The following is a 22,111-nucleotide window of genomic DNA, read 5'->3' on the forward strand; positions in this document are numbered from 1 at the left end:
CAAAACCCCTTTTAAGTCCAAAAGTTCACCTCACTTTATTAAACACGCATGAGAAGAACATTGGACTGGGGGGACTTGAAGAGGTAGGTCCCAGCAGAGCCCAGTTGGACCCGCAAGACTCACCTTAAACAGGGACGTCTGCGCAGAGACCAACTGGATCCGCAGGACCAGCCATGCTCAGAGAAGTGACGTCCTTACGCGCAGTATGCAAGCTGGTCCCGCAGGAAATGCCTCCCATGGTGAAGGACTCCGCCTGTTCCCGCAGCCTCGGATACAAGCCATGAGTGAAGGCCACCCGCGCAGCATGGCTACACGCACTAGGCACTTAACTCTCCCCAGTGTCACCTGAAGGAATGAGCAAAGGCGGGAGGGGGAAAACTCCCGCCTAAATGAGCCAGTCCGTATGATGGAGGATCTTTTGTGTGATACCTGACGAGGTACAGACAAAAGATCTGACCAAGAATGCGACAGCTCACTGACAGCAGCATGGCAGACAGCACGCCACAGCACTGTGACCAATAGCCGCCGCCTACCCACCAACTCCTGCCATACCACGTGCCTAGCCTGTTGTTGGCAGAAGAGGAAGAGTGCACGACACGCCTGCTCTGTGTCAGCCGCTACCTATCCACCACTCACAGGCAGGGCACGTGCATAGGTTACAGTTGGTAGCGTGTTGGGCCGGCTAAACCCCTTGGAAACCTACCTTCGGCTATAAATACCCCAAATGGTATGACCATCTCATCTCATCATATTATCATCATATATACCTGATATCTGCTCTAGCAATCTCTTAATATACTTTTATATTTAAAGAGCAATCTAGTCTGATTCTCACGCCGGAGGGTGGTCACAAGGAGGAACCCCCCCCTTCTCAGTGACGAGCTCACGGTGTCTGTTTTGCAGGTAATCAGAAGAACCATCTTCCAAGGGTCTAACCCCTCGTGGGAAACAGCTCTCCAACCCCTAGGTTACCAGTAATCGGTCGGGGTTCGACTGGTGTTTCTTCAGTTAAGCAAACGAAATTTCTTGTTCATTTAATGGTCTCTGTTTATGTTCGTTCATTTAGTTAATCGAGTGAAATTCCTTGTTCATGTTCATTGATATATTAAACGAACGAACATAAACAAACTTCCCGCCGAACAGTTCATCTAATTTTCAGTTCGTTTACAACCCTAGTTTTGCATATCATTCGTTATATTTGTAGAAACTTTTTGAATCTGCTTTAATTGTATTAATATTTTACTTGCAAACAGGATTTAGAAGTGAAATATCATACATAACGTACAAAAGTTAAAGATCTAGAAAACGAGCAACGAGTATGAAAGAGGTAGAGAACAGTGTAGACTCTCGTTTATGGCATGCGTGTGCGGGTGGTATGACTCAGATGTGTTTACCGAATTCTAAGGTCTTCTATTTCCCACAAATGCTGAACACATCCTCACAAATGTAGATTTTAGTGGGATACCTCGGGTTCCACCATTCATCCTTTGCAGGGTGATTGATGTCAAATTCATGGCAGATTTAGAAACTGATGAAGTTTATGCTAAAATTATGTTGAGTCCACTTGGAAACAATGCCAACTTTGACAGTTTTGATGATGAAAGAACCATAATGGACACTCATACCGTCTCTGAAGCTCCTGATAAACCGTCGTCTTTTTCAAAAACATTGACACAATCTGATGCAAACAATGGCGGTGGTTTCTCTGTCCCTCGGTACTGTGCAGAGACGATTTTTCCTAAATTGGATTATTCGATCGATCCACCGGTTCAAACAATAGTAGCTAAAGATGTTCATGGTGAAATTTGGAAGTTTAGACATATATAGAGGTACACCAAGAAGGCATCTGTTAACCACTGGTTGGAGTACTTTTGTGAACTTAAAGAAGCTCCTTGCTGGTGATTTGATTGTGTTCATGCGAGCCGAAAATGGTGAACTTTGTGTTGGGATCAGACGCGCTAAACGAGCAGGAATTGGTGGGCCTGGTGGGCCCAATACCACATCAGGCTGGAGTTCTTCCTTCTTTCGTGAAACTGGGAATAATATGATTAAAACTGGTAGAAACGTTAAAGTGAGGCCTGAAGATGTTATTGAAGCTACTTCACTTGCTGCAAGTGGTCAAACGTTTGAGGTTAGTTATTATCCGCGTGCAAGCACACCAGAGTTTGTTGTGAAAGCGTCTTCTTTAAATGCTGTGTTGTGTGTTCAATGGTGTGTTGGAATGAGGTTCAAAATGGCTTTTGAGACCGAAGATTCATCGCGTATAAGTTGGTTTATGGGAACTGTGTCTTCTGTTCAAATTGTTGACCCGTTCTTTTGGCCTAATTCTCCATGGCGTATGTTGCAGGTAATAAGTAATATTAACTTCTTAAACATTTTCATTTTGTAAGAATATGATAAGACTAATACATATATTCATATAATATGATGTAGGTTGATTGGGATGAACCGGATTTACTGCAAAATGTGAAACGTGTAAGCCCGTGGTTAGTTGAATTAATATCAAACATGCCACTAATTCACCTCTCACCCTTTTCTCCACACAGAAAGAAGCTAAGATTACCTCGATCACCAGATTTACCAAAAGACGGTTTTACCCTTCCACAACCTTTTTCGGTCAACCCTCAAACAGCCACCACAGGCATACAGGGAGCCAGGCATGCTCGGTTTCAGGTCCCGTTTTCGGATCTTAACCTAACCCACAAATTTCAGTTAAACCTTTTTCCTAAACACTTTGATTCGCCTAACAGTCATGATGCCATTAATGGCAATAATGACGACATATTATGCTTGCTGACCGTTGGTAATTCTAGCTACAAGTTAGATAAAAATGAAAACAAAGTGAAAACACCTATTTTTCTACTGTTTGGTCAACCAATACACATTGATCAGCAAGCTCACAACATTTTGGTCAACAAGAGGCGGTTCCGGGTCAACATTGTGAAGTATTCTTGGAATCCGAGGATGTGGGTCGGACTCTTGATCTTTCTGTTATTAGGTCTTATGAAGAACTTGTTAAAACTCTAGGAAGCTGGTTTGGAATTGAACGGTTCAACGATTTATCGTGTGTGATTTATAGTGATGCAGAAGATGTTGTCAAACGAATCGGTGATGAACCTTTCAGTTATTTTCTTATTATTTCATCTGATATGTTTTCCGTGTCATTCGTAGGTGCGTCTAAAGTTTTATATTGTTTTTTTCTATATGCAGTGAGTTTGTGTTGAAAGCAAAAAGGTTGACTATTCTAATGGATGTGTGTGGTGGTGATCATGGAAGGTAATTGGCATTTATCATTTATGTTTTATAATTAATAAAAAAATTATATTTATACTTAACTATATAATACATTTTTATGGGCAAATTAAGACGCTACAAAATCAAAGTAAATTACAAGATTTAGAGCCCATGGTACAACCGTACAATACCTAATGCAAGGGTAAGGAGGGCAAATTTGTCTTTTGTCCTACTTCATCCCCGTAATTAATTATAAGTTACACATTTGCCCCCTAAACTTTACAACTTCTAGTTATATAAAGATAACTTACACTTTTACGGTTTGCCCTCACACGATATCTTAAAACGGTTATAAATTTTTCATACATTAATATTTTGTAAAAAAAAGTTACACAATAAAAATGAGCATTTTATTTTCTTTAGCTAACTAAGTATGGTATTGCTATAGTTTTCTATTTAATTAAAAAGAAGGTTACATGTTACGAGATTATCCATTTCTGTGTTCCCTGTTGCATTGCACAGGCACCTTTCTAGTTGTTCTAACATATCGGTTGATGCGCGTTGTTTTGTTTTTTTAGGAAATTGGTTGGAGGGCGCATCTCGAAGCAGACAGGACATGCAAGTATATTTGCTTAGGAAGATGGAGTTAAGGTAGTAGTAGTTAAGGTAGTAATGGGCTTTTTTGTGGTGTTTGAACCATATGAATATGGTGTTGTGTTTTCGTTTTGTCTATGACTAGACTTAGCTTAGACGCATTATGCATGCACTCTTTAACAATCACTAGACTGTTGTGACTTGCAACTTCTGTTTTCGTTGACTAGTATCAAGTCAAGCTACCAAATTGACTTGGAAGAAAGCGATTTTGATGTCGGTTCTCATCTGGTAGTAGTTGATGTTTGAGTAGTTGGTTGTTACATTAATCAATAGTTGGATTGTTAGATAGAACCCAAATAGTGAGAAAGGTACTATTTTAGGCCTACAAGATAGGGGTGTTCAAGAAACCAAAAAAACCGATCCGAAACCGAAAAAACTGAATAATCCAAACAAAAAAAACCGAACCGAAATAAAAACCGACGGTTTGGTTTGTGTTTTTGTAAAAACCGCACTAACGGTTCGGTTTTGGTTTTGCATTTAAAAAAAACCGAAAAAACCGAATCGAATCCCTAAATTTTTGTTTTTTTAATATTTTATATTAAGTAATTTTTAAGAATTTAATAAATATGTAACTCCAGTATTTTTGATTAAATGTATAATAGTCTATATTTTACAATTAACAAAATTATTTATATCAAAACTTTTGCCAACTTTTTTTTCGGCCTAAAATTTTCAAGCTCAAATGAAAAAATCGAAAACGAACCGAAACCAAAACGGAAACCTGAAAACCGAAACAAAAAAAAACGAAACCGAACGGTTTCAAAAACTCCAACAACCGAAGTTTTGGTTTTAGCCAAAAACCGCACCGAACCGTACCACGCATACCCCTACTACAAGATGTTGAAAATTGACCCAAAAAGTGTAACTGGCCACTTAGACTATGTGTAGTGGGCGCTACCTCATTTCCACATCGGGCAATCACAACCTTGCACACCATTAAAGTTAGTCAAACAATTATACGACACACCCTTTTTTATTTCGTTTTTACTTTATTTGACGTGTTTTAATGAGTTCGTTAGTGAGAACCTACTGCCTACATGCCAGTGACGTTCAGTGCCGGCTCCGAAAAGACGAAAATTTTTTTTGGCCAAAGGCGAACTTTTTTTTGGACCTTAAGTAAAAGAAACATTTTATTGGGTTTAAACAATTTAATTATAAATGAGCTTATTTGATTATGATTTAAGTTGTGTAAAAAACTTTTGTATAAAAATAAGCTTAAAATTGTTTTAAATAAGACTAGTACCCACAACCTTTTGGTTAGATGTCATACCCCTTTACCATTAGACCAAGCTAGTGGTTATGTAATTGTGTTGAAACAGATTATACACATGTTTTTGATAAAAATACATATAATTTTTTTTTGAAAAAAAAAATTTCGGGCCTAGCGGGGTGTCGGGCCTGTGGCCGTCGACTACCCTGCCATGCCTCAAAGACGGCCCTGGTGACGTTGAACCCACTTTTTAACCACTAACATCAACCACTAGTCAGTCCACTACACACAGTCTTAGTGAGGTTGAATTAACTAACGTGACATAGTTTCGAAAGTAAACTTTTTCGACATCTAGAAGGCTAATGTTCGGTTTTTGGAAAAGTTTTTTGTCGAACAGAATTCGCCACGTTTTAATAATAAGAGCAAGTGATATGTGTCGGTATAGGGAACTGTTGCAAGTTGGTTGAAGTATGTTAGTTGAAAGGAGTAATGATAGTTAAGCAATGGGGTATAAAAGTGAAATCTTTGGTCCTGAATCTGCCATTGTGAGCTCAGCTTCTTCAATGCTGCGGTCCGCATCAGTAAGTTTTGCTAGTAAGAATTTTCATGAAAAAAAATTAATTTTGTAAATTGAAGCAATGAATCTTTCCAAAATGAGTTGAGTTTGAATGCAGCTATAACTGTATCTCAACCGTATGATATTATTGGTGACACGTGTCTCATATCCGAGGCTTCCAACAGTGTGCTTTTCTTGCAGCATTGTATATTTGTATACCTGGTTGACTTGCATATTTGACTTTTGTTGACCAATAAGTAGGGGTTCAGCGGATTGTTTCGGTTTATATGGGTTGTTGGATTTGAAAATTGGATTAGATTTCGAAATTGGGTATGGTCAGAAAACCCAATTCGAAAGTTTAGTTCGGTTAAATATTAGAGCATTTGAGTCCGATTAGTATATTGAGCATCCCTACTAATAAGCGTACAAATCCAGATTTTGAATGAATTTTGATCTAATAGACTTGAAACAAAAACGTGTCGACCGCTTTGTAGTTAGTTAGTTAATGGACAATGCTTAAAAACTAAATAGTTGTTTTGAGAAAATATATAATCTATATAACAAGTTAAAGAAATAAGTTGATGAACTTGGGCTGAAAAATATGAACCAAGTTGGTTTTTTTGCTAAATGGGCAAGCCGTGTTGGAGGCCAGATAGCTCTTGGTAGTTCTGATCGTGATGTGGGAGTGAAAAAGTGTTTGTGATGTCAAGGTGAGAAAGATGATATGAATCTGTTATGGACAAGAGTTGGTTGTGTATGTAGGAAAACATTGACACGTGTGGCTATAATGTGAAGATTTCATAAATAGTTGTTGCAAGTGTGTAATGTAAAAATGTGATTTTTAATATATATACAATGTCCTTTTAAGACAACAAATCATGGATATAGGTTTAACCAACTATTTGCTTATGTTTCTTTTGTGTTTAATAGCTATAAATATCAAGAATCTAATAAACATAGAAATTAGACAGCAAAATAGACTTATCATACTAATAAACATTGACTATATGAACCAATTTATTAAAGCACTTGGAACTCTTATGAGACATGGTACACTATACTTACCCAAAACCCGAAAAAAAAAGTTGAAAACCCTATTATAACTCGACCAAACACCCGACTATACTCGGGAGCGGTTCCTTCCCGACCCGTTTTTAACTTTTATTTACAATATCCGGAACCGATTCCGATACCTAAAAATACCCGGTTTGTGCACCTCTATATCTATCCATGCTCTATTAAATAATAATTTTTATTCTTTTTTTATTTCTCAATATCTATCTCTATTTAATTAAATAACAGTTTGTATTCTTTTCGTTATTGTCTTTTTCTCTTTCTCATTTTCTATTCATGATACACGAAAGTTATAGAAAAAATGTATACGAAACGAATACGATTTTCTATAATTATTCTCCATTTGAGAGATTACGAAAGCAATCATTTTTCCGACTACTTAGATTTTTCGTAAATTTGGAGATCTGATAAATAAAGAGAACCTACTATGAAAGAGTAAATGCTCTTAACTCAAACCAAGCACCATCTATGATCTATCATTTCCATAGATTCCAAAACACTCTTCAATCAAAGTTCTAATTTCTCTAATACAACCAACAACATATAGAACCAATGCTTCTTACACTTCTATCCAACTGGTTCTTTTACCAATGGTAAAAAAAACATAAACATTACAGAAATGACCAATTCACAAAAGAAAAGGCAAGACAATGGACACTACTTTCATCTGCTGCTAAAACCTTCCACGCGATCGCTTGTTCATACGTTACGTGACGGCCCATCGTCGACATACAAATTCCACCAGGTATATGAGCATACCCCTGTAAACCCCACATACAAAAATATGCATATTCAACTTCTTTGATTAAAAAGATGCATAAAAACATCAGCTTTTACTAAAAAGATGGCATGTTTCATCATTTTTTATTAGAAAATATGCTTAAAAACATGAACTTTTTACTAAAAAGATGCATGTTTCATCATCTTTGATCAAAAAGGTGTAAAAACATGAACCTTTTACTAACACTAAAAAGATGCATATTTCATCATCTTGGATAAAAAAAGATGCATAAAAACATGAATGTTTTACTAAAAAAAGATGCATTTGCATCATTTGTGATCAAAAAGTTGCATAAAAACATGAACTTTATACTAAAAAGATGCATGTTTCATCTTTGATCAAAAAGATGTATAAAAACATATAAATTGTTAATAAAAAGATACATATCTCATCATTTTTTATCAAAAAGTTGCATAAAAACATGAACTTTTTACTAAAATATGCTTAAATTTGCTATATTTTTTTGTTAAAAATCTACAAAATTTTATAATAGAAATCGTGTGCAATATACCTGTTGCATTATCTTGGCAAATTCAGGAACTAACGCCTTTCGTCCAGCATCGTCAAACATTTTGTCTAATGTGATGTCTTGTAAAGAAATAAGAGTTGTCTCCAACATATCAAGACCGGCTTGATTTGCAAATATGAAAACCGGTTGCGCCTGCAAATCACACCAAACACATTTTATTAAAAATTCACAAAAAAGACAAATTTACATCTTTTCAGGAAAAAGATAAGCACTTAACATATGGGTGTGCACAAAACAGAATAAACCAAACCAAAATGGAAACCGATGGTTCGGTTGTGTATTTTGTTAAGAACCAAAAAAACCGAACCGGAATAACCAAAAAATTGAAATAACCATAATATTTTAACCGTAACCATTAAAACAAAATCTACCGATGACCATTTGTTTAGTTTTAACATATGGTTAATAACAAATATATTTGGTTGCTACATATGGTTAATAACTAATAATATTAGTATTTTTAGTTTTGATTTTGATTTTTGGTTTTAAATGTATCTTTTCTTAGCTTTTAATATTTGAAGCTCAAATATTCAATATTCTATTAATCATTAGTTTAAAGAAGAAAAAAATATCATGCCCAATTTCAATATCTTGGGTCAAGTGTTTTTTTTCCCCAAAATATTTTCCGCTCGATTAGCAAAACCGAAAAAACCGCATCCAAAACCGAACCGAACCCAAAAACCGAAACCAAACGGTTTTAAAAAATCATAAAACCAAAAGTTTGGGTTCGGTTTTAGTCAATAACCGCACAATAACTTATTATACCTTTAAAGAACAGCATAAAATTGCATCCTGATGTTGCCAAAGATCTTTCAATAACGACTCCCCGATCACCGAACCCGAACTTAACAAATCCGCCCCCAAATGATATCTGAAAAAACACAAACACCCACAGATCAGAATAAAATGTTTTCAAAATCTTGAATTTGTATTTTAAAAAAAAAAGATGATAAATTTACGTGTAGCTTTGGCAGATCCATTGAGCTAAAGTGAGTGCTTCAGGCGAGCCGGGAGACGGTTTTGGGCCCACGTTAGGGCTTAAACCCGAAGGGGATATAGCCATTGCGACTCTTTGAACCGAGTTGATCACGCTCCTGACATATTGTCGGGCCATTGTAGCTACACTTTCGGCTAGACTACTCTCAAAAGGAAACTGGAACATGATTGTTAAAACCGATCGTGTGGTTTGACATGTTGACACGTCAGTTGAACTGTGGTTAACCGCAGGCGACACGTCTAGACTCGAGGTTAGGTCGAGTGTTCTATGTGTAGTTACTAACGCATTTTTACCATCGCCCTGGTAAACAAGAACAGTTAGTCAACGATCAAACAAGAAAGAGCGAACGAAGAGGAAACAAAGAGAAAATGAAACTATGAACTTAACTGGTTTGGGATCTAACGGGATTATGCGAAATCCAGACGGTACGAGTGGTGCATCATCGGGGAACATTTCATCAATCGGAGCAAAAATGAGTTCGGAACACGCTCCGACGGAATTTTCATCAATTCCGTTGCATAACTAAAATTTTGAAAAATAATCAGAAACAAATTTTAAATAATAATAGTAATAAAGATAATTAAAAAAGGTATAGAAAAGCGAACCTGCAAGAGATGAATGTCACGCGACATAAAAGGGTCCTCGTGACCAAGTGGTTGACCTTCAACTCTTACAACTTCAAGCATCTACACGAAAAGTAAAATACATACACTCATATAAGTACATATTATATCACATAGAGTCATAAACACGAAAAATATGCTTCTTTTTTTTTTGCAAATACCTCTTCGTGTTCGATTGTGTGACCAAGAGGCATGATAATTTGGTTTCCAGTGAAGCGTGTGGGCCTCACTCCTGGATACGTATTATTATACGGGTTGGCTTTAACTGAAGCAGCAGAATAAGCATCTACATTGAAGTCAGCCCATTCTGACCGGTGCTCGCGTAGAAACCGAACCAACACCGCCGGTGGCACGTTCTGAATAATAAATAAAACAAAATAACGTTCAAGAAGCGCCTCATAACTAAATATTTATTTTATATATATATATATATAGGATGAATATCATTACAGGAGTCTTAAATTATTTAAGAACTTGAAGGAACCCTTGAAAACTAACGTTTTTTTATAAAAAAAATTTGTACGTTAATGTTATTTAAGTGTAATTTTATCGTTTTTTATATCTATATTTTCGATTACAATTTTGAAATTTTGTTTTTATGCGTATCTACATTTTTTTTGCATATATGTAAATTTGTTAGTGCTTAGATTTTACACATATGTAAACTTGTGATTAATATATGTAATAAAATTTATATATATAATATGATAAAACTACTCTTAAATAATGTTAATATATAAAAAAAATTAAAAAAATGTTTGGTTGTTAAGAGTTCCTAAGAGTTCTTAACTTTATATATATATATATATATATATATATATATGTTCATCACTAATGAGTCAAACAAGATAAAATAATAATAATAATAATAATAATAAATAAATAAATAAAACTCACTTCAAATAGCATAGAAGCTTTAGCACAAAGAATCCCGCCAAGATTCATAGAGTTAATAATATTCTTTGTAGAATTCACTGCAACGATAACGTCTTCAACACCATCACAATTCATTAACGACCACCCGTCGTCACTAAATCCATTCACGGCATCGTTAAAGCCTCTATAACAAATCCAAAAGGTATAAATCAAAATTACATAAATTCTTTAAAAAAAATACATGTTTCAACTTATAAACAAATAAAACAAACTTGTATTTTAGCTTACCTGCTTAATCTTTGACTTAACGTTCTCAAAACCGCCGGTTGTCTTCCAACTCCATAAACCACCTCTCCACTCGACTCCTGAGCTATTTGTCTAATATACCGCAACGCCTAAATCCAAACATCGAATTAATAAAGACAAAAAATTTATAAAAAAACCATTTACCATGAAAAACTGATTTACTAACCGCGATGGTCATTTTTTGTGCTACAACTTTGGAGGATTCATAAAGGGGACGAAGAACCTCGGGAACACTCCATGCCTATATAAAGATTTAAACTATTTTAGCAACAAGCTGAAAACTTACGTTTATTGTATTATATTGTATTAAATAAATTTACTTACCTCAAGATTTAAGTGATCAACTATGTGTACAATGGACCTACCACCTTCACAAGGCCGAATAAGGTAGCCACTTGGCAAAATTTCCCCTCTTACAAATTGAGAAGAAGGGGCCGGATTCGGGCCCGCACCAGAGCCCGATAAGGATCTCTCACACACCTTAGACATTGGAAAATCTCATCAGATTTAAATATAATGAAATATATAAAGAGAAGGGTAAAATGGTAATTTTGGACGTACCACAAGACTTCCGTTTTCTAAACTTGTAGTGTATCTTAAGTTCCAGAAATCCCGTGCGGGAGCGAGTGTAGTTGGAGCAAAAGTCTAATATACAAAATTAGCACATTAGTTTACACACACACACAGGGTTTGGTTCTCTTTCAGAACTCTATAAAATGTAAGAACTCCTAATAACCAATCATTTTAGTTATTTATTTTATATATTTAATATTAATATTATATGATTGTAGTTTTGTGATCTACGATTGCATATATGCAATAACAAAATTACATATAGATGATAAAACTACACTCGAATAATATTAAATACGTATAATAAATATATAAAATTTATATTTACCTGCGTATAAACAAGCTCAATTGTCCCACCATTTCCAGCAGGAAACATTGTAAAAACCTCAAGGTTTCGGCAATCGCGGTACCAAGAAGGGCGATCTTTGAGGATCTCTACAATCTATAAATCATGGAAATCAGTTATAATATAAAGAAACTCACATGTGAACTAATCCTTTTGAATTGTTAAGATTGAGAGAAATTGTGTTACCTCTGTGGGCTCTAAACTTACGAGACCGCAGGCTCTAGCTGCCACTCCACTGCAACTCTGTGAAATGGCAAAGATCCCAACCGAATCCGGACCAGGCTGCAAAAAAAAAAAGAATTTGATTTTGATAACTAGCAATGTCAATTTATTCAAGATGTTATGAATTATTTAACAAAATATCTTTTATAACAAAAATCAAGATTGTTATAAATAAAGCAAAAAACAAGACTATTTTTATAACCAAATTATCAAGATCATTACAGATGATAAAAAAATGTGAGATAATGTAATCAACAGTTTACAAAATTACCATAATTGTTATGAAATAGTAAAAATGGACTGTTTTTTATAGCATTATATAGCCATTTTAATCAAGATTGTTACATATCGGTTAATAACAATACGAATTATATAATGTAATCAAGATTGTTATGAATTAGTTAAAAAAACTATTTTTATGGTCAACTTAGACATTTTAACAAGGTTGGTAACAGATCAGTCGATACTCGATAAGCTTACGAATTATATAATGTAATCAAGATTTTTATAACTTTGTCAAGAAAGACTTTTTATAACCAATTTAGACATTGTAATCAAGATTATTACAAATCAGTTAATAATAATACAAATTAGATCGTGTAATCAATATTTTACTAATTTACGAATTACAAAAATAAATAATATAAAATTACTTGGATAACCAGCATTTGACATACCAATCAAGATTATTATGAATTAATAAAAATTGAGTTAAAAGAAAATATAAAAACCTTCATCCCAGGCATCTGGACCCAATCAACAGCAGTTCCCGTGGCCTTCGAAAGGAACTCTGCCAACGTCTCTTCTGCAATCGAGAGGAGTCTGCCAAAATCACAAATAATAATAATAATAATAATAATAATCAGATCACACAATTACAAATAAAAAAAAACTTTATCTTATGAAAAGACCGAATTACCCAGCCGGGTTATTAGCATCTCTTAAAGAATGCTGTGGAGTGGTGATCACAGATTCACAGCTCGCATCAGTAGCTGCCGAACCCTGAAAAAAAATCATTTTTTTATGAAAAAATTAGCTTCAATGTTTATTAAACTTCTGGATAGTGAAACTTATATATAAACGTACCGTATGCAATTGTTGACGCATATATCCGTTTTCACATACAAGCTGAGACACTTGTTTTTGCAGGCGATCGTTTTCCTCCATTAATAATTTATTCATGGCAGATAGCTTCTTGTTAACCGTTTGAAGCCTAGAAGACTCTTTCCTTTGCTTCTCTCGACATCTAAATGCGTAATAATATTATTAAATTTTAACAAAATATACAATTTTGCATACATTCTAATCTAAAAAATTGTAAAATCGCATGTTCAATCTAACCAAATTATCGCATATGCAATGAAATTTAAAGATCCAAATTTTCTTTACATCTAAACACAAAATAATTAAATTAAAGTGTAAATCTTTGAGCAAGTTTACCTACATTCCATTATCCCCTATTGATTAAAAACTTTAAAAAAAATCTAAAATCACATGTTCAATCTAGTCTGGCCAGAGTGGGGCATCGGGCCTCTCCCAAATTTGGAAAGTGCGGTAGCCTAAATACAAGAAAGTCGCTGTTCTAAAAAATCTAACTAAATTATCACATATGCAATGAAATTTAAAGATCCAGGTTCTACCTACATCTAAACACAAAATAATAAGATTAAAGTTTAAAACTTTAAGCAGTTTTACCTACATTCCATTTCCATAATAATCAGTTTATCACATATGCAATGTAATTTAAAGATCCAATTTTTCTTTACATCTAAACACAAAACAATAAGATTAAAGTTTAAATCTTTAAGCAGTTAACCTACATTCAAGTTCCCTAATAATCAGCTTACCACATATATTTAATAAAACTTAAAAGATCTAAACTTGGTGCAACAAAATTGGAAATAAAATAAAAAATCATAATTTAACATAAGCAGTTAACCTACATTCAAGTTCCCTAATAAACAGCTTACCACATATATTTAATAAAACTTAAAAGATCTAAACTTGGTGCAACAAAATTGGAAATAAAATAAAAAATCATAATTTAACATAAACCAAGAATACTCAATTCCAGAATCTTGTTTAGTTATATTTATAGTTATAGTTATACCTTCTATTTTGAAACCAAACTTTGATTTGTTTAGGTTCTATGTTGGACAAAATAGGGTATTCTCTAATCAACTGTTGTCTTCTCAAAGAACTAGGTTTTGGGCACTCTGCATAAACTCTTTCCAAAGCTTCAACTTGTTCAGTTGTGTACCTGACATATTTACCATTATCTAACTGGTGTTTGGTGATACTGTTATTACCACTGATCTCTTTGTACTGCTGCTGGTGTTCAACTGCCATAGCCATTTTTTTTAACCAAAACCCACCTCAAATATTAATACTTTTGGAGGTTGATTGAATCTTTTTTACACACCCACAAACTAAATCTTCAAGAAAATGAATCTTGAGCAAAAAGATTCAAATTTTAAGCTAGTTTAACAAAAACCCACCTCAGAAATTAATATTTTTGAAGGTGGATCAAATTAATTAAACAGACCCAGAAAGAAATTTTCAAGAAAATGAATCTTGAGCTAAAAGATTCGATTTTTAAGCTGAATTTAGCCAAACCCACCTCAGAAATAAATATTTTTGAAGGTGGATGAAATTATTTAAACAGAACCACAAAGAAAATTTTCAAGAAAATGAATCTTGAGCTAAAAAGACTTGATTTTTAGCTTGGTTTCAAGATACCCAGAAAGACAAGCATTGATCTTGAAGTTGAATTTTAACCAAAACCCATAAAAACCCACCACAAGAATCAATAGTTTTGAAGGTGGATCAAACTATTTGAGCAAAAAGATTTGATTTTTAGGTTGAATTCAAGAAACCCACAAAGAAAAGTAATGATTTTTAGCTTAATTTCCCAAAAAAAAAAAAGTGATTTTGAAGCTCTCTCAGACTACTTCTTGATGTGTTGAAGAAGAAGAAGAAGAAGAAGAGAGGCAACAAAGAGGCATTAGTGAAGATAATACAAAATGATTTTAAAGGTGGTTGAAACCCTAGACATGATGTGTGTGTTTTAGAGGTGAAATTAAGCAAATGTTTTAGAGAGAGAAAAATGAGTGAAAATGGAGGAATTGGAAATGAAAAATAGAGACAGGTTTTGGGATGTAAAAGAAGAGAGAGAATGGTGTTGGAAATCCAAAATATGAAGAGTTATATGCTGTTGCTGACTTGCTGGTGTGCAGCCTCTAGCCAGCCTTTGGCTTATGCAATATTAAATTTAATTAAATTTACTTTTTTTTATATTATTATTGAAGGGCCCACAACCAGATAGTTTTTAAGTGCTTCGTACGGGATAACTCAATGACAAAAGACCACTGTCAGCTGGCTTAGTCAGCCGTACATAGTCCTTAAGCATCTTTAGTTTATTTGTAGTTCCGGGAATTATCCACCTATCCAAATGCCCTTATTATCGAATCGGAGCTCACAAAGATCTCGGTCTTCTTATATTGAATCACCCATGTTCTTCCTAAAATGTTATATGCAAAATGTTATATGTGTGGGTGGAATATACCCTGCGTCCTGCGGATGTTCTTGTGTTTGGCTGGGCAGGGGCTAAGCATGCGTGTGTTGACCTCACTGGGGTGTCCCCGTTGGTGGGGCTGAGAGACAGTGGCTTCGTACCGGGACAGACGGTTTTGAGAGCGGAGTCTAGGAAGGTTGCTAAGCATGAGACATCGTGTTTGGAGAATCAGCACGTGTTCATTCCATTTGCCTTCGATACTTTTGGATCCCTAGCTCCCGAGACGATTCGCTTCTTGGAGCGGGTGCAGAAGGTGGTCCACAGTGACTCGCAGAGCCCGAGGAACCAAGGATTTATATTTAATAGAATAGGTTTTGCGATTCAAAAGTGGATAGCGGCGCAGCTTGTTGCTCGCTTACCCATTATCCAGATGTAGTTCGGTTTGTATGACTAAAGGAAAAAAAAGTAGTTTATATCTAGAAAAACATTTTGAACTATATTCAATATTTGATATTTGAATGAGTATGGCATCCTGCTAAGCAACTGGAGAATAGGGATGAGCAAAATCGGGATCGGTACCGATTCCTGAGTTTAATGGCTTATTTAAAATAGGTTAACTTATAAAATTATTTTCATGTAATTCATGTTCGATTCCTGAGTTAAATGATAAGAAAGATATTTGGTGTTCCGTGTAACCCAGATTTGATTCATGCTATAACATTTAGTTTCAGAGACACCATGGTAATGATGAGAGACTGAGTGGGTATGTGACTTTCATTAGTTGAATCATTTAACTAAACGAGTTTTATCTCACAGCACTGTCGTGCATTCGGACGAGTAGTCACAGGCGTTGGCCTTATGTGAGGGTCTTTTCTGGATTGAAAAACGAGTGTATTATGATGTGATGAATCTAGCCAGCAGCCCATTTGAAGGATTCGTTGGGCGTTCAAAAAAAATATATAGATTTGTTTTTTTTCTTATAAATAATTACAATAATAACTAACTAATCATCAAGCAATAGTTTTTTTTTCTTTTTTGAACACAGAGAATCTCACGTGTAAGACCTCTACCCTTTCAGGGCTCTGCCTAAGGGCGACTCCTTGACCGTTGTAAGACCGTACCCCTTGATGTGCGGGAACCGATGGAATCTGTAAACCATCTCCCTTTGTCGGGTTCAAATCCGATATTAAAGCCCCAATTCCTCAATTCACCATGATATCTATCGAGCTGACCTAAACAAAAATCGAAGATGCGTCTCCACTATTATTATAAGAAATTTTAGTGTTTAACTTCAAAATATACAAATAATTTTTTTACATAATAAAAGCAAAGTGCATTTTTCTACTATTAGTTTGGCGCCGCAGGGCCGGGCCCGTTTCCTTCACACATTCCCTACTTTCCGTCCACAACGTATATTATTACTTATTATTATATTAATATTAATGAATAATAATGATAATAATAATTAGTTATTAATTTCTCCTAATCTGATAAAAAGCTAAAACACCACCACAATAATTTGATAGAAATAAATAGTTTTAAATAGAGATATCATTACTTTTTCATAAGCGTAACATGACAACAGACGCGTAACGAGTGTTTGTACTTGTATAATTGATTCGTTGTAATGCAGCATCAAACACATTTTTTTAATAATTTTCTTTTATGAGTTCTATGCAATTATTTTAATCCAGCCTTTTCCGACCTTTTTGACCCGAACCAAAAAACTCTTTTTAAGAATGGATTCATTTCACCCTAACACTTTCTGATTTGTGACCCAAACCAACCCGACCTGACCTGTTTACCAATCCTAATTGTTAGTTTTAAGTTTTAACTATCATATATAAAAGGAAAATTTGATTTAAATAATCCCACCTTTAATGTATTGGCCAATAATAATCCCACCTCCGGTATTTTCCGCTGACAGTCCCACCTTTTCAATGTTTTTTGTTTTATAAACCAGCGTTAAAAAAACTTAACGGGGTTAAGTATTTGCTTATGTGGCGAGTGACTAGGCAATTTAATATCCACATGGCTTTTCCCTTTATATTTCCCCCCCCCCCTCCTATTACCTACGTGTAATCTCACCCCTTTCTTTTATTATTTACAACCGTAAATAACTTAAATCAAATCCCAATTCATTTCCTAGAACCCTAATTCGAAGAAGACAGTCGTCAAAATCCCCAATTCGAAGGAAACGATTAACAGAGCCCTAATTGTTGTCCATCGGAACCCTAATTCGACGAAGACGATCTACAGATCTTGCAATAAGGTATGTTCTTGAAATGTGTAAATTCTTATTATCCAAAATAAAGTAATTTATTTTCGTTAATCCTTATTCCACTTCTAAAACGATCAGGATGGATGAAAAAATCAAAGTTAAAGCATGGCATGCTGGGAAGCTACAACCAAATCCGAAATTGCACTATGAAGGAGGTGATAGTTATATGTTTGAGGTGGAAGTAGATAAGATGTCTTATTTTGAGCTGATGGACTATTTGATTGAGACTAAGTCTTATTCAACTAGGGACTTTGAGTTGTATTATTTGATGCCTGGAAAGAAGTTTGATGAAGGACTTAGGCAGATTAAGAATGATAAAGATGTGATGGACATGGTGGTCAATTTGAGGGACAAAGATGTCAGGCATATCCTCCATCTGTATGCACAAGGTAACACCAAAGCCCAAATTGAAGCCCAACCCATTAACACCAAAGCCCAACCCATTAAAACCAAAGCCCATCCAGAAAACCAACCTGTGAAAGGGTTTACTAAAGCTACTGCCAACAGAATTTTAACTCCTACCAAACTGCTCTTACGCTCCACTAGTTGTACCCTTCCCAAACCAGTCACCAATCAAGACTTCCAAAGTGAGATACAAGTTGATAATGGATCTGCATCTGAAGGAGAGGCAAATGGATCTGATGATGGATCAGAGTTAGAAATTGAAGAAGAGTTGAATCTAGATGATGATGCAGTTTGGACAGATGATGATGATGATGATGAGTGGAAGGAATCTGTTGCTGCAATAAAAGAAAGTAAATTGGCAGAAAAGGAGTTGGTTGAAAGGTTATTAAAAAACTTCCATAGTGAAATTCAAGTTGAAGAAGCACATAGTGATTGTAGCAGCTATGAAGACTCTGAGGGGGATGTCAACTCACCAGGAGATAGTGAGGATGATGATATAAAGGGAAAGAAGCACAAGGTAAAAGTTCGGGTTGTAACTGACTATACAGATTGGTCAAAGTGGGAGTGGGTAGTTGGTACAAGGTTCCCAACAAGGGAAGTTATTAGAAATGCTGTTAGAAATTATGCAGTTTGTAATGGGAGAAATCTTGAGTTATAGTAAGTGACAAGAACATGCATGGAAGATTAGGTTTTTGTTGTGTCAAGGATTGTCCATTCAAGGTGTATGCATCTTTTCATCCTAGGAAGGGTTGTTTCTTGATAAAAACTGCAATTAATGAACACACTTGTCAGAAAAATATGTTGAAGAATAGACAACTTACTGCTGACTTTATAGCTGACCAGTTCCTACCAATTTTCAAAGCTAAACCACATTGGTCTGCAAAGGATATACAGGATGCAGTTAAGGAGAAGTTTAAGGTTCTAATTACTAACTGGATGGCTTATAAGAGTAAGACAAGTGCTCAAAGGAAATTGCATGGTTCAATGAAAGAGCATTATTGTAAGTTGGGGTCATATTTAACAGCCTTGAAGCAAGTTAATCCAACATCAACCTTTAAACTTGTGACTATCCCATCAGAGTATTATGGAGTTGATGATGGTGTAGAGGTTTTTTTAGGTTGTTTGTTTGTTTTGATCCAATCAAACAAGGTTTTCTAGCAGGATGCAGAAAACTTTTATGTCTTGATGGCTGCTTTCTAAAGACATTTCTTGGTGGAATGTTATTGGCTGCAATTGATAGAGATGCTAATGATAAGATGTATCCAGTAGCTTGGGCTATAGTAGAAGGTGAGAACAATGATAGTTGGGATTGGTTCATGACTGAGTTGAAGAAGTGTTTGGATGTAACTGATGAAGGGAAGGGTTGGACACTTGTATCTGACCAGCAAAAGGTACATTTAATGGTTTTATCTTATAGTTTATATCAATTTCTTATTCCTTTCAACTATATGTTCTTTCAGGGATTACTGAATGTTGTTGACTCTGTTTGGAGTAATGCTGAGCATAGGAATTGTGCTAGGCACATATATGCAAATTGGCATAAAAAGTTCAAGGGTGATGAATTAAAGGAGTTATTTTAGAGGGCTGCAAAAGCATATAATGAGGCTGATTAACAAAATTGCACTTGAAGATATGAAGCAAGTGAAAGTTGAAGCATATGAAGCATTCATTAACCAGAATCCAAAATGCTTCTGCAGGTGTTATCTTCAAACTCATACTAAATCTGATGTTATTGTTAGCAATATGGCAGAGACATTTAATGGTTATATCATCAAGTCTATATCCAAGCATATAATTGATATGTTAGAGGATATAAGGTTGGAAATAATGACAAGATTAATTACCAAGAAAAATGAAATGTCTGCTAAAAAGGTTGTGGTATGCCCTAGAGTTCAAAAAAGGAAACTGGATAGAGAGAAGGATAAAGCTTATATGTGTAGTGTGTACCTATCAAGCAACACAGTGTTTCAAGTTAAGTCCTATGATGATGTATCTGTAGACATCAAGAACAGAACATGTACATGCAGAAAATGGGACTTAACTGGTATCCCATGTCATCATGTATGTGCTGTTGCAGGATTTATGAAAAGGAATGCTGAGGATTTTGTTGATAGTAGTTACACAAAGGAGATGTATCTCAAGTCATATGAACACACTATTCCACTATTGCCTTCAGCAAAATATTGGCCAAGTGTTGAATTACCATTAAACCCTCCACCCATCAAGACTGGTCCTGGCAGACCTAAAAAGAACAGAAAGAAAGATCCTCATGAGACCAAGAAACCTGAGAAGCTAAGTAGGCATGGTTTGTTAAGGACTTGCAAGAACTGTAATGAAAAGGGCCATAACAAGTCATCTTGTTCTAAAATTGCACCTCAAGGTTCTCAAGTTTCAAGAAAGAGGGGTAGGCCAAAAAATTCAGTGGCAGCAACACAAGGTAATCCACAACCTTCTAGGGCCAGTCAACAAGCTTCTCAAGCCACTCAACAATCTCAGCCATCTCAAAGGTCAAAGGGGAAGGCCCCAAAATCAGCAGCATCACAATCTCAATCTTCTCAAGGACAAGCTAAGAGAGGAAGGCCAAAAAAGGTTGCCAAGACCAAAGATGGACCAGAATGAAGTCTAGATGTTGTGTTATGTTTCAAACTTGATATCTATGAACTTGTTATGTGTTATTTGTCTTTTGTTATGTTATGCTTTTGTTCTAAACTTGTGCTCTATGTACTTGGTACTAATGATTTTTGGATAATGATGTGCTAATTATGTTATGCCAATGCAATGTTTAGTGTCAATTTTGTCAATGTCAATACATGTGTAATCATATTGTGCTCAATTTGGTCAATACAATGTGTTTAGTGTCAATTTGGTCACTACAATATATTCATAGTAACCAATACTAAAGTTGGGCTGAAAATAACAAGAACATTGCAACCAATACACAAACAAATACTTAAACATAAGCTATATTTTTGGCATTCCACTTGCATCAAAAATTGCCAATACATATCATAGTTCTTACATACATTCTTCTACAAAAGCCAAGATAAGCTGACTAGTCTTACATTCATAGTTATACAAAAAGCCAAGCTAACTAGTCTTTCCCACATTGGTCAAAATAAGTACATTGCAAACAATACACCACAAACAACTGCACAAACAAGACACCACATGGGCATTCCACCTTCTGTTTTTTTCAAGATCTTGTTCTCCTCTACAACAAACTTCTTCTCTAACTCTAGCCTTTGAACATTCATCTCAAGCATGCTGCAGTTGCACCGATTTGTTTTTAGAGCATCAACATCTTCTTTCCAAATAAAGAAATTGCAATCGGATCTCTAACAAAAAAGACTCACTCTTTAGAATAAAAAGACATCTAACAACACAAAATTGGTAGAGATGCAAACTTACAGGCCATAACGAGCAGCCATAAAATTCTTGACCTGGCCTGGAACTCCGTTTTCCGGCTACTCCGAGTGTCGCAACCAGGTCGTGCTTACAATAGACCTTCCCGTTGGTGTCAATCCTAAAAATCTTAGGGTTTTGTGCGCGATAAGAAGAGGACGAACTCATTTTCGGATCCAATCGACAATTTTGTGGTCAATCAGATTCAATCGACTTCAGAGGGAAAAGATAATTAGGGCTCAGTGGTAAGTTTTGGGGTTTAAATGGTGAGATTACACGTAGGTAATGGGAAGGGGGGAAAATATAAAGGGAAAAGCCATGTGGATATTAAATTGCCTAGTTACTCGCCACATAAGCAAATACTTAACTCCGTTAAGTTTTTTTTAACGCTGGTTTATAAAACAAAAACCATTGAAAATATGGGACTGCCAGCGAGAAATACCGAAAGTGAGATTATTATTGGCAAATACATTAAATGTGAAATTATTTAAATCCAATCTTCCTATATAAAACGATAATCTATATTCT

General features: G+C 35.2%; 4 protein-coding genes and 1 pseudogene across 6 annotated transcripts; 4 read left to right on the forward strand and 1 right to left on the reverse strand.

The window, feature by feature from the left end:
* Nucleotides 1-1,043: 1,043 nt before the first annotated feature.
* Nucleotides 1,044-4,000, forward strand: LOC143599129 (auxin response factor 18-like; annotated as a pseudogene). Its single transcript, XR_013147242.1, has 4 exons — nucleotides 1,044-2,347; nucleotides 2,434-3,121; nucleotides 3,208-3,276; nucleotides 3,813-4,000. The product of XR_013147242.1 is annotated as an auxin response factor 18-like (transcript).
* Nucleotides 4,001-7,187: 3,187 nt separating this feature from the next.
* LOC143599131 (homeobox-leucine zipper protein REVOLUTA-like) lies at nucleotides 7,188-15,175 on the reverse strand. Of its 2 annotated transcripts, XM_077077165.1 has the most exons (19): nucleotides 14,092-15,175; nucleotides 13,068-13,227; nucleotides 12,901-12,983; nucleotides 12,713-12,803; nucleotides 11,946-12,041; nucleotides 11,742-11,855; nucleotides 11,402-11,485; nucleotides 11,165-11,320; nucleotides 11,007-11,081; nucleotides 10,823-10,929; nucleotides 10,556-10,718; nucleotides 9,820-10,014; nucleotides 9,641-9,721; nucleotides 9,423-9,557; nucleotides 8,998-9,335; nucleotides 8,804-8,909; nucleotides 8,021-8,170; nucleotides 7,294-7,489; nucleotides 7,188-7,252 (listed from the first exon to the last, which is right to left on the reverse strand). In XM_077077165.1, exons 1-18 carry the CDS (start codon nucleotides 14,334-14,336, stop codon nucleotides 7,340-7,342), a joined length of 2,529 nt encoding a protein of 842 aa, XP_076933280.1. In that variant the 5' UTR covers nucleotides 14,337-15,175; the 3' UTR covers nucleotides 7,188-7,252; nucleotides 7,294-7,339. The 2 variants fall into 2 exon arrangements, with proteins under 2 accessions (XP_076933280.1, XP_076933279.1); XM_077077164.1 differs by lacking the exon at nucleotides 7,188-7,252 and having other exon boundaries at nucleotides 7,258-7,489.
* A 2,494-nt stretch (nucleotides 15,176-17,669) lies between these two features.
* LOC143599132 (uncharacterized) lies at nucleotides 17,670-21,848 on the forward strand. The gene is made up of 2 exons (XM_077077166.1): nucleotides 17,670-18,869; nucleotides 21,302-21,848. Exon 1 carries the CDS (start codon nucleotides 17,856-17,858, stop codon nucleotides 18,837-18,839), a length of 984 nt encoding a protein of 327 aa, XP_076933281.1. The 5' UTR covers nucleotides 17,670-17,855; the 3' UTR covers nucleotides 18,840-18,869; nucleotides 21,302-21,848.
* LOC143599133 (uncharacterized) lies at nucleotides 18,980-19,761 on the forward strand. Its single transcript, XM_077077167.1, has 3 exons — nucleotides 18,980-19,288; nucleotides 19,384-19,572; nucleotides 19,642-19,761. The coding sequence occupies exons 1-3, from the start codon at nucleotides 18,980-18,982 to the stop codon at nucleotides 19,759-19,761; spliced, it is 618 nt and encodes a 205-aa protein (XP_076933282.1).
* LOC143599125 (uncharacterized) lies at nucleotides 19,781-20,800 on the forward strand. The gene has a single exon (XM_077077160.1). The coding sequence runs from the start codon at nucleotides 19,781-19,783 to the stop codon at nucleotides 20,798-20,800; it is 1,020 nt and encodes a 339-aa protein (XP_076933275.1).
* Nucleotides 21,849-22,111: the final 263 nt, after the last annotated feature.

Source organism: Bidens hawaiensis, unplaced genomic scaffold, assembly GCF_021521415.1.
Source record: "Bidens hawaiensis isolate Kalapana, Puna unplaced genomic scaffold, B.hawaiensis_p1.1 tig00051526_1, whole genome shotgun sequence".
Classification (NCBI taxonomy): domain Eukaryota; kingdom Viridiplantae; phylum Streptophyta; class Magnoliopsida; order Asterales; family Asteraceae; genus Bidens; species Bidens hawaiensis.

Bases quoted from the DNA above. Each gene is read 5' to 3' on its own strand.
- LOC143599132 (XM_077077166.1), top strand. From the start codon at position 17,856: ATGGATGAAAAAATCAAAGTTAAAGCATGGCATGCTGGGAAGCTACAA.
- LOC143599131 (XM_077077165.1), bottom strand. From the start codon at position 14,336: ATGGCTATGGCAGTTGAACACCAGCAGCAGTACAAAGAGATCAGTGGT. The intron at 12,042-12,712 runs GTTTTTATATTT...TTTTTTTTGCAG, and splicing joins TCCAGATGCCTGGGATGAAG to CCTGGTCCGGATTCGGTTGG. The intron at 9,558-9,640 runs GTTCGCTTTTCT...TCAAAATTTTAG, and splicing joins GTGACATTCATCTCTTGCAG to TTATGCAACGGAATTGATGA.
- LOC143599125 (XM_077077160.1), top strand. From the start codon at position 19,781: ATGAGGCTGATTAACAAAATTGCACTTGAAGATATGAAGCAAGTGAAA.
- LOC143599133 (XM_077077167.1), top strand. From the start codon at position 18,980: ATGTTGAAGAATAGACAACTTACTGCTGACTTTATAGCTGACCAGTTC. The intron at 19,289-19,383 runs GTTTTTTTAGGT...TGCTTTCTAAAG, and splicing joins GAGTTGATGATGGTGTAGAG to ACATTTCTTGGTGGAATGTT. The intron at 19,573-19,641 runs GTACATTTAATG...ATGTTCTTTCAG, and splicing joins TTGTATCTGACCAGCAAAAG to GGATTACTGAATGTTGTTGA.